Genomic DNA, 12,372 nt, shown 5'->3' on the forward strand with positions numbered 1-12,372 from the left:
TAGAAATAAACATTTATTTATTTGTTTATTTTCCTATGTATTTTTCTATAAATAAATAAATAAGAAATCACTTTCCCAAAGAACACCATCCCAGGCTGTTGAGTGGCATGTATTTCAGCTACTTCATGTGCTATGTCATTAATTGTGTTACACTCAATTCAATTCTAAATATTTTTGTGTGATTATATATCACACAAAATATGTGGCTATGGAGCCACAGTAGTGGCTGCTTCTTAGTTAAGGAGTATCTTGGTAATTTTTCTTTGTAATTGCACTGTGCAGTATATTACCTATCCTTATTATTTACACTTAAATCAAAGGTTACAGAAACAAAATAATAATTTCCTTCCTGACAATATTACATAAAGCACCTCAATAAAATAAACAGCTGAGAGATTCATTGAATAATTAATCTATCCCCAATTAAGGTCTTCTGCATTTGTTTCGAGAGGTAAACATGTTCCTAATACACACCTTGTTGTAGTGAAGACTCCATATACAAGAGGGTTTCTCTCATCTCTTGTAGAAAGCAGGAATATATCTTCTGTAATGGGAACATATTTATTTATTTTTTATTAAACATTCATTGAACATTTCTGCATTTATCAATTATAATTTGAAGATTTGTAAAAATATAACAAATATTTATTTTTGTCTAACATCTGCCATGTAAATTTGTACTAATATTCTGACGTTTTCCCATTTGCAGGTAGTCTGTTTTTTATATAGAATTATAATATTATTATAATAAATAATATACTTTCCAACTTGGGAACTACTTGGAAATTTAGTAAAATCAGAATTAGATCTGGTACTTTTCTAAAAAGAAAAACAATCAACCAACAAAGAAATAAAAAATAAAAAAAAAATAAAAAAAGCAAAGCTGATGACAAAATAATCCATCAAAGATAACTCAACTTACGCAGCTCATCAAAATGTGTGTCTGCTCCTTCAGGACCAGGTATCGAGCACACAAGCCTGGCTTTCAGAAAAGTAGTCCACTTGTTTATTAGGCTCCGTTGACCTCCCATATCATTCTAGTAAAAACAAAATGAAAAGACTAAATTACTAAAAAAAAATAAGAACAGTTCTAACACATGATATAAAAGTGCAGGACAACCTTTTTATAAGTAGCTAGAGTAGTCACTTCTCAGTTCAGCAATGAGCAATTAAAAACTCCTAATTATACCCAAATCTGTTTGCAATGTTCTTAGAACTGCTCCACAGCTGGAATGCTGTGAAGCATATGTTATATCATGTGATTTCTTGTTCTCTGTAATGCTAATTTTTGCAATCAATGGTTCTTCAAGAATTGTTTACAAACTCAAAAATAATACACAACATTCTGGATAGATTTAAAAAAAAAAGAGAAGGAAGGAAGGGAGGGAGGGAGGCAGGGAGGAAAAGAAAGAGAGAAAGAAAGAGAGAAAAAAAGAGAGAAAGAAAGAAAGAAAATATGTTCATCATCTGTTCCTCTGTTCCAGAGACGTAAGTACTGTGTCGTTTTGTTTATATAGTACACAGATTTTGGAAAAACAAGTGCACAGCATTTGGAAAAACAGTCATATTATTTCAATAGTCTTTTTTATGGAATCATCATTTCTTCCTCCACAGAAAGGATTTTTTTTTTTCTTTAAATATCTTTTACTGTAGGTTTCCAAGATATGAGCACACTTGCCCAAGTTCCCTTTGGTTAACAGAGAAAGAAAAACATCACAGAGGGTCACCTGAAAACTGAATTATCCTTCTGAAGAGTAGGTGTCCTTCTATTGACTTTGATCCTATGATTCCACATGCTTCAGTTACATAGGTGAAAGGATACACTAAAGGTACACTAATTCCATTTAGCTACATTTAAGAAATTAAGATATTTCTAGAATATTTAGACATTATCCTTTTTTTTTTTTTCTGTGAGGGAAATGGAATACCACATCAGAAATTTTCCCCCAAAAAATGAGCATTATGAGAAGGAATATGAAAAAAAAAAAAAAAAAACGTAGTAATAGACTGTTAGGAAAGGAAAAAAAAAAAAAGAGAGAGAGAGAAGGAGTTGTGTGGGAGGAGTGGCACTTAGAAGAAAGTTTTAAATTATAGGAAGCTCAATTTAAGTGTCTGTTTAGGAGCTTTTCTTCTTCCACTGAGTGTATGAAGAATGTACTGAATGACATTTATCTGTCCTCTTTGGCTCCAAATAACAGATGCATTTAGGTTCTGCAATGCTATTTATGCCCCAGGTTTTTCAAGCTGACATCTTTAAGGACAGTGCTACTCCAGCAGGAACCATGAATTCAATCCTGTAAGAGAAATGTTCTTATCGCCAAGAGTAGTCTCTCAGCTGTAGGAGATGCCGTTTTGTTTCCATTTACAAAATTTGAAGCTCATTGGGCCTGTGCTGTAAAATTAAGCACAACAAATTTGGTCATAACTATTCATCTCATCTGGATTTATTAGGAGAAATCTTTCTTTCTTTCTTTGGCTTTGTAACTGTAAGGGTATTATGTAGTATTTCCATGGACTGTATTTGGCCCTTCAGGGCTGTATCATAAATATTAGAGGCATTCAGAAAGATGGTTTAATGTGCTGAAATTCATCTCACAAGGAGTAACACTTCTCTGGTAATGTACTCTAACCAGCTCTCCTTTTCATGCATTTGCTACTTTTAAATAGGTTAGCTCAGTTGGAAATGATTCTTGTTAATCTATCGCCTTTGGAACTCATGTTCTTACAAGAATTGCTACCTCCCCTCTTGATTTCCTGAAGTCCTGCCAAGCCTGGAGCTTTGCATCTAGCCAACAGATTTATTACAAAGGTGTCAAAATTAGCAGCCTTAAGCCAATAGGAAAAATAAGCTTTGCATGTGTGTGTTCTGTTCAAAGGCGTGACAGATAAACTTTTTTGACTAATTAAACCCAAACAAAGATGCAAGAAAGAATCTTAAAAACCAAAAAGCTTTAAGCTTTTTCTTCCTCTAGCAATTCGGATTAGCTAAGGAATTCTCACATTGCAGGGCATCCACTTAGGTTTCTGGTGGATGGGGAACAGCATCACTGGCTCCTGAGATGTCTCTAAAAACCAGGCTAGGATCAGGAACAGGGGAGGAAGCAAGATATGATGAAGCTGCAGTGGGGGCAAAAAATAATAATAAAAAAGAAAAATGTCTTTTTCAGGCTCCTGCCATTGCAGGCATTGAGCTCCTCCTGCAACAGATTGGAAAATACATACTTGTGTTTTACCACCCTTAATCCAACAGAAAATTTTTGTAAATGCTTGTTTGAAACGTATCAGTAGTTCCACTGAATTCCTAGAGAGTAGTGTGAACCAAATCCTGTTCTTGAAGGAAGAAGTTTTAGCAAGTGCTATGTTCTTTAAAGTATAAGATTCCACTGTATCCGTATGATGTATCCGTATTTCCTCACTCTCAAGCCAGGACATGATGTTAACTATGTTACTTGAATGTAAAAGACATTAATACAGACATTCACTAAGTGTGTCTTAAGTTTGAAGGATAGATCCAAATGGTGCCAATACTGTACTATATACAAAGCAGCAAGGGAATTCAATGACCAGCCAGCACTTCATGATTTACTAAGTTCCTCTGAGGCCAGAGTGTTAAAAAAAAAAAAAAAAAAAAAAAAGTCTTGTTGCAGAAATCAGACACAAAGGACCTTTCAATGGTTTAAAAATGTGTACTTGTACTGACATATCCACCAATATGCTTCTTCCTACTGCTTTTGCTGAATATAGCAAAACGAACATTTTCTATTTTTTTCCTTTAAAAAAAAAATGTGATTTTTTAGTTTGATTTACAGTCATATAATACTCTTCAACTCTTCGTGTCATCTCTGAATAATGCAGTGTCTTTGTTTTCCTAAAATGTGCTCAAGATTCACTGGTGGATAAAGTGCAGGAATTGCCAAAGGCTGTGGCAGTTTTATCTACAGGTGGTGTTAGCTCAGCTCAAAGCACAAGGTTCAAAACCTATTAACAATTTAGGCATATTTGCGCTCCTGGGCTCTCAAACAGTAGTTGTCTGAGAAATCTCTGAACATCTCTATGCTTTAAAGGAGGTGTCCCCCCTCCTTTCCTAACAACATTTTATGGTTCATATTAGGTCAGACTATGAGATATGTCTCAAAGCTTCAGCTGCTGGAGAACATGTGATGATTCACCTTCAGACCACATTAGTATAAACTCATTAGCTTTGAATCATATCTGCCTACTCTGCTACAGATTCCTTGGACCACCATAGTTCATTATTATTGGCCTCTGAAAGGTTTGTCAGAAGACATACATGTACAGCCTGAAAATCTGTTTGAGACTGCGTTGGTACAAAAAGAAGACAATAGTTAATATCAGTCTACAATGAATTAATGATGTGTTCAAATACTCCAAGCTGGTTGTAAAGTATGGTATTTATATAATAAGATGTACAGGCTGGATAGTCAGTAGATAAGAAAAACTGGAGAGCAAATCACCAAAGCAGAGACCAGTCAATGCATAAATGACCAGGAACAGGGTTTCAGCACAAAGTTTCCACATCCTAAATGACTGCTGGACCAATTTACACCAAGCAAGAACTGGTCTCAGCAATGAGAGAAATGTGTGTTAAATTTGATTTATTGAAATTATTTCAGCCAAGAGACACTGATACTGAAGACAAAGAACAGTAAACATTTTAGGCAGATGAGACAAGAAAAATTTAAGTGCAGAGAGAAGGGAAAGGCAGAATGAAGAAAACCTTCATTCCCAAAACATTACTAATCTACTTGTAACAGCCACTTGAGCAGCCACAAGCATCTGAAATTTTATCTTCATAAATATCACTTCTAAGCAAACTGGATTAGCAGTGTTTACTATAAACTTTGTTACATTACAGATGAAGGCACTTAGGACTGCATATTTCTTTTTGAATATAAATAAAGGTTTAATTAGCACTTACTGCTTCGTAATCTCACAAACTGTAACAGATACCAACACTTCCACCTGAAATACCTTTTTTTTTAACAGGAAGAAGTGCCTGTAAAATCTCAGTTGCTAGTGTTTTCATGAGTTAGAGATTTAGATTATTGCCAACTAGAAGGTGGGCAGTTCAATCTGTCATGTGTTGAGGAAAGAATACCAAAAAGAACACAAAGACCTAAACACAGAAAATATCTACAAAAGTTGGGAAGAAATCCAGTATGATTTCAATTGAAATAAATTAAAAATAAATTAAATATGTATTTTTAATTAAAAATATTTTTATTCTACAAAAATCTTCAATTTTTATCTTTTTGTTATGAATTTGTTCTAAAAATAATAAATAAATAAATAAACAACAAAAAAACAATTACTACCAAGCTATTGTAAGAATTTAAATATTTAATACACAACTTCAGTGAACCCAGGTTCACGTGTAAGTAAGGTTTTCTGAAAGCAATAAAGAATGTTGTTTAAATGTCATAATGCAAAATTTATGAAGTAAAATAAGGTTGTATAAAATGTCTTCCTTTGGAGACCTCTATGCAAATCTCAACTTTGGTCCTGTAATTTATGTACAAAAGAACAAAACAACTTTCTTTTCAAAAACTCTGATCTGTGATAAGTTACCAGATTATTGCGAAAATAAAAAAAATATCAGACTACAGTCAATGAATAAATGATTTAAAAATTCACTTAAAAAAATAGGTTGGTCATATTTTCTACTCTATTTTATCTTATATATCATATAGCTTCATTGAAATTTACAAATATATGTGTTGGAATCCAGTAGGCAGGAAAACAGATGGCAGCAAGGCTAAAGAACATCTGCATCGATGGGGTTTTAAATCTCTTATTTGTTTGTGAGTAACAGTGACAAAATGAACACTAGAACAAAAAGTGCAGTTTTCTGAAAATCAATCAACATCAAGGATGTCAAACACTGTGATTCATAAAACTTTAAAGACAGTGATTATCCTGAACAGTCACTTAAAAAAAAAAAAAAAAAGACAATTAGTGAAAATTCTAGAAGCAGGTTATTAATTAGAGCCAGTGGCAAGATGTGCAAAAGGACCATCCAAAGCAAATTCCTGGCCCCTCAGTAAAAGGAAATATTGGAGAACAGAGGGAAGAAGTGCTGAAACTGCAAAAGACCCTGGAGCCTTTTCCCTTTTGGGCAGTCTAGCTAAGTTACAAAGCCATCAGAAAAAAAAAAAAAAAAAATGCATTGCCCAGCAGCAAAATCATACATTATGAGGAGGAAGGGAGGCAGGGGGCACATAAACAAGAAAACAAAAAACAAACAAAAACAAAAACAAAACAAACAAAAAAAAAAACTCTTCTAGCAGACTTAAATTATGTTTATAAACAGTGAAACAGCCAACAGCCTTATCAGTGGACTTCTGTCTTCAAATGTTTATTTTTATTTTTATTTTTAATTATTAGGTTTTATTTTCTGTATTCTGGCCTTATCCTGTCAGGTACTGGCATAACACAGGAAAGTAAGACTTCCTTCTTCATAAATTTAGGTTGAAAAGTTCTGTTCTAAACCATATTGATGTCAGAGAAAAGATCCCTCCCATGATTTCAGCAAGCTATGGTTCAGGTCCAAAAACATCAAGCAATCCATGAAGTGTGACTGAGAGAGAGAATAAAAATACACTTGCAATATAAACAAGAGAAAGGAGGTGCATGCAATTTAGATCTGTGACTGCTTGCTCTTTGCTATGGATACCTAGAGTAAACTTGGAAAGTCAGTTCATCTCTATGTGCACAGTTTCCATCTTCAAGTGAGAGTGGTGACTATTTAGTAATTCTGCTGTTTATATGAGATGACCGAATCTTTCACAGGGAAAGCTTCTTATTACAGGATTGCAAATTGCTTCATATAAGACACCAACCCATCTGGACACAGTAGATATTGCTAGTTTTGCTGTTTCTGCTGCTTAAGCTAGTTGATCCAAGGATCATGATGTGTTCAGGACTTGGCCTTGTGCATAATGTGTTTTGTCACAGAGATATCCCTTGCAGAGTCTAGCCTGGCAGAATGGGATAAATGCTTCAGCCTACAGACTGTACATTGTAAGTTCTCTAACACTGCAGTAGCATCTGCACACAATCAGACAGGAGAACTAAAGATGTGAATGTGCATGAACCACTGATAGGAAGAGCCTGAGTCACACATTACCTCAACAAGAAAGCCTGGAATAAATTTAGCCTTCCTGCTTACCAGGGTCTAGGTTGGAAGAGAACTCCAAGATCACCTAGTTCAACCTCTGACTTAACACTAACAAGTCCTCCACTAAAACACATCACTAAACTCTACATCTAAATGTCTTTTAAAGACCTCCAGGGATGGCGCCTGAACCACTTCCCCAGGACAGCCTATTCCAATGCCTAACAACCCTTTCAGTAAAGAAGTTTTTTTTAATATATTGATATATTGATGCAACCAAGCATCAACTGGATAGCTCTACGGTGCTTCTCAAACTGTCTCAGAGAGCAGACTAACTGTCCCTTATCACCTCCAGCAGCATATTCAGAAGTTCCTCTAGATTTGCTTAATTTGCCATTAAGTTTTCCCTAAGCAAACCTGTTTACAGAGAATATTTTTATAATAATTTCCATATTTTTCTGGAGAGTTGAATACCATCACCTCTTGAAACAGACAATCCATAATTCAAGATTACAGGTGTGGAAAACCCCAGACTGCTTTTTGATCCCTGGGAGCTGATACTCTTGAATACCTTTCTGAAATCATAGCCCATCACAGTCCAGAGCCTACTGCATACCTTGTCCTGCTGCCTGCTTACTGTCCCCATCTTGAGACAGTGCCATTGGTCAGGCACTTTGACTAAATGGTCCTCAGCATTAGTGCAGTGGATTCACTGCCCTCATACCTTTGTACTGGCTGGCTTCATTCCCTTAGCATAATCCACACTGACTGGTGCAAAAGGAGTTGGAGAGGTTAACTAGTATCTTCTATAGACTAAGATTATAGCTTGTGGATCAAATCATTTATCGACCGCTGTGCATGTACAAAGTTGATTGTACAACCAGGGTCAAATATAGATATTGAAACCAAAACAAATAGAAAAGATAAACATTTGCCTCAACCTCTGCCCTATCTAGACAGCAGACTTAAGACAGGAGGGGCACACATCTCTATTACCAGAAGCATGCAGGAGTGCTGTGGTTAGTGGAATGCTTGTTTTTGACTTTCGTGGCTGAAATGAGTAAATGCCCAGAAGGACTGAATGAGGGAAGCCTTTGGCTTGAAACTAGAATGAAACTCAAGTAGCTGGATCTATGGCAAAATTACCAAGCCCATTGATCACACAACCCATCACTGGAAAACTGATATGAAACCTATGGGTAAGAATGCCTCTCTGGGCAATCACATCTTTCTAGGCATTAAGACTAGTGGAAAGAGGGTCGTTACTGCAACTGAAAACCATAGCTCAAACTACAAGGCTATAGGCCACATCTGTGTGAAAATGCCTTCTGTCTGAACTATGGGTGTAAGAAACTATATTGTAGCTTTGAGTTCTTGCTCGTCAAGTGGATTTTTTGTTATTTCATTCAGAATGGTAATGTACTCACATTAAGCATACATAATTGTTTGGTTCACTATGGAAAATGGTGATTTTTATTTTGGAAAGTGTTTAAACATCACACACACAGACATTTCTACTGAATTAACTTTGGATGAGATCCAAATTGGAAAATCTAACCAGCAAAGAGATCTTCTGGATAGTTGCAAAGCATAGGGGGGGGGGGGGGGGGGCGGGGGGGGAGGAGGGAACAGGGACATTACAGAAACTAACAGGTTAAGATAAAAAGAAAGGGAGATAGAGAGCATGTCGGAATGTGATTTGGGACAAATGAAATAATAAAATTAAGTTTTTTAGACTTTGAAGTGATAAAGTACCATTATACTGCAGAGTCATTCAGAGTCATTTCGTAACCCTGCTGAAATTACCTCCAACAGGTTTGACAATACTAAGAACACTCCCCAGAACTGTTTAAAGGCTGACACAAAATAGATGTATTTCATTAGGCTGTTCGCTTTAACCTCAGTGGAAATTTGAATTGAGCAAAAAAATGATGGCTCAACCAAATAAAAATGTTAATTAACTCTCAGGAAAATCTACCTTAAATTTTGGGTATAATCTGTTTGTGGTTTATTCCAGTATGTTTGAATTGCCTTTACCTGTTTTTTATCTGTAGTTTCATATATACTTAATATAAATTACATGATATAAATACATAAAAGGATATAAAATGACAGGTAAAAAAAAAAAAACAACAACAAAACTTCAACTTACGATATCTACCATTTTGATCATGAAGCCGCAAGCAAGACAAGTGGTTAGAAGGATCACACAATTAGTGTCATATAGAAGGGGTGAGTTTGTATGTTTGAGTGCATTAAGGGCACTGTGAAATCTTATACAGAAGTATTGTAAAACAGCGTGAGGCAACACTAGGTTAAATTGGTTTCTGTCTGAACAAATAGGCCTGAATTTGCCATAAAATTTCACATTCTTAAATAGGAATGTTTTGAATTTCACATCCTCAGGACCCAGTACAACAAAGCTCCCATTATAATTAGTGGAAAATATGGCCTTCAAAGAACAATTTGGATTGAAGATGGAAGGTGTTGCATCTTCCTTTAAAAAAATAGTCATCTTCATTTACCAACTGAGGTGGATGCCTGGATACTTTCTTAGCTTTGACACTGTCAAGCGCCTAAAGCCACTAGTGTGGGACAGTGTGATCTCAGTATACACAACCAAAGATATAGAGCAGGAAAAGCAGATGAACAAAACAAAGGTAGGTCTTTCAGATCTCTTTAGATTTCAGCACTAGTCAATAAACATCAGTAAAGTCTGAACAGTAAACCATGAAGAGTACATCTTCAGGTTAATGGTACTGAAAGAAAAAATTCAGAGAGCTAATTTTGTCACATTAGAAAACTTCCAAAATCTCAAAGTCATTTACTGTCTTAAAGATGTACAAAAGTCTGAATCAAAGCACTCTGAACTCCAGAATTTTGGATTATGCATTGGTACATCACTCCAATTAACTCTGCAAGTTCCTCACTTCTGAGCTTCTGGGTTGTCAAAAACATGTTCTGGCAATGAGTGTCTCAGGCAACTGAGATGATTTCTAGAGTTTGCTTCAGAGGTTGTGCAGCTGCATTTCCGTAATCCAGCTTTTAAAGCACTATATTGACACTGTAATTTCTTTTTCATTTTCCCTGAGGCTCAGTAAAATGCAGTCACACCTCTTTATATATAAGCATATCTTACATATTTTTGCTTCATCTGCAACTCATGACACACCTCCAAACAAAACAAAACAAAACAAAACAAAACAAAACAAAACAAAACAAAACAAAACAAAACAAACTCCAGTTACATTGTTGAAATGCACCCATGAGAGACAAAAACATACCAAACTTCCTATACTGTGCCTGTACCCTTGCCAATAAGGAAAGCTGGACCAAAAGACCTGTCAAAGCCTGGTGTTATATCTCATAATTCATCACAGTTAGAAAACAAATATTGTATGGAGCTGGGCTGTCTCCAGCACACCAGTCCTTAAAATGAAATCATCTTGATGAGCATCTGCTTTTCTACAATATTTGAAAACTTTCAGACAGCATATAACATTAAAATGTCAAAGTTGGAAGTCCAGGAGGAGCAGACTGCTGAAGGATACACAGCTGCAAAACTGCCCAGCTGTCAAATAAGGGCCAAAGTTTTCTTAGGGATTACTTTGTCTAAATGGTTTTAATCATGATCACAGAGATTTCAATAAATAAATAAATATACAAACCACTAGCTTTGGTTAGCATTGCGGCTAGGCAATATTATGGTGACGAAGAAAGTATATAAGCACGTAGTACGCAGTAAGTTAAATCTAGTCTGGAATGAGTTGCCTGCAGAACTGGAAGCAGGATAGTTACACGAGTATGGCGGTGAGCCCAGACTAATTAACCCTGCTGAGAACATGTTAACATGGCTATTTCGCTTCCGGGATCCTAGCTAATATTGCTGACTGGTAAAGCATTACACTATGTGGATAACTCCAATGTTTTGTGGAGAGAGATCAATTATCTACACAATGATGCATTACATGATATAGAAATACAAAGAATGTTAATGACCCAGTTACTTCCAGTCACAGTAAAGGCATGGCTAGACTATTTCCAGTACAAAAAAAAAAAAAAAAAACACCCCCCAGCTTTTGCACGCCAGCAGTCCCACATCAGAGCCCACTGGAGACCCTGTACTCAGGCAAGGGGTGGAATAGCTCCCTGCTGCCACTCCAGGAATACAAATTGCCTTAAACACCAGACAGGAGGCAAGGTCATGGCCTTGAACTCTGCTCGTGTTCATGGCTTTGGAAATAAATCACATTACCCTAAGGTGGAATGCAGGGTGTGTCCCGCACTCTCAACTCAGGAGTGCTTAAAATGATTACATTCCAGTGCCTTTAGAAAGTACATTTTAACCTAGAGGGCTGTGCCTAATTAGTATATTCTCATCCCCAGGTACAGCTGGGTATATATTAGGGTGGAATGGCATAACAGCCACCAAACCCCACCCCCTCAAAAAAAAAAAAAAAAAAAAAAGAAAAAAAGGAAAAAAAAAAAGACAAAGAGCTCACTTGTTCCCACTAGAACAAAGGATACTTCTGGGTGTTGAACACTATGGGAAATACGAAAACAACATCAGGGGCTTAAGTCTGATTTCTTGGCAGTTGAGGTCTCCTGGAAATCAGACTCTGAGACTGCATGCACTAATTTTTGCAATACATCACCAAAAGCATTAAAGAGAAGCTTATAATACAGCAAATACATAGTGCTGTAACAATAAACAGGATTTTCATACTGTAGCAGAGAAACTACCACTTTTGGCTAATTTCCACTCCATTCCAATAGAATGAGGTTTTAACTATGAAAAAAATGTGATGTTATAGAGAAAGCAAACAAAAACTCCAACAACCTTCTTCCTTATTCAAAACATTTATGTGGGCTTCTGCAGTTAGGATTTTTATTTCTCACTTTGTGAGGGAAAAATAGGAGGGAAACCTTTTCTAGGGTTAGATTTGTGCATACGTGAGGTTGTCCTTAAATGCAATTCTGTAATTATTTTGTGGTGGACATGTATACAAAAAAAAAAAAGTAGCTGACTTGTTATTTGACTGCAAAGGGCACAGTGCAGAGATGATGCATTTTGTTTTCAAAATGAGACTCAGTGTGTAATGACTGTGTCATGTCTTTGGCTAATGCAAGATGGTACTGCAGTGTGGGCTTGAAGAGAGTGGAGCTGTAACAGTTTAATCTTGTGTTTCTAGAAGTAGAAATATATGGACCCATGCTTTTAAGATGTTAAGGTTTGT

General features: G+C 36.0%; 1 protein-coding gene across 1 annotated transcript in view; it reads right to left on the bottom strand.

Moving 5' to 3' along the window:
* The window catches only part of SEMA3D (semaphorin 3D), a 143,403-nt gene that overhangs the window by 35,512 nt on the left and 95,519 nt on the right, over nucleotides 1–12,372 (bottom strand). Inside the window, 2 exon segments of the mRNA XM_068669963.1 lie at nucleotides 475–544; nucleotides 923–1,037. Of these exon segments, the coding sequence (XP_068526064.1) occupies nucleotides 475–544; nucleotides 923–1,037 (185 nt within the window).

This window comes from Anas acuta, chromosome 1, assembly GCF_963932015.1.
Source record: "Anas acuta chromosome 1, bAnaAcu1.1, whole genome shotgun sequence".
NCBI lineage: Eukaryota > Metazoa > Chordata > Aves > Anseriformes > Anatidae > Anas > Anas acuta.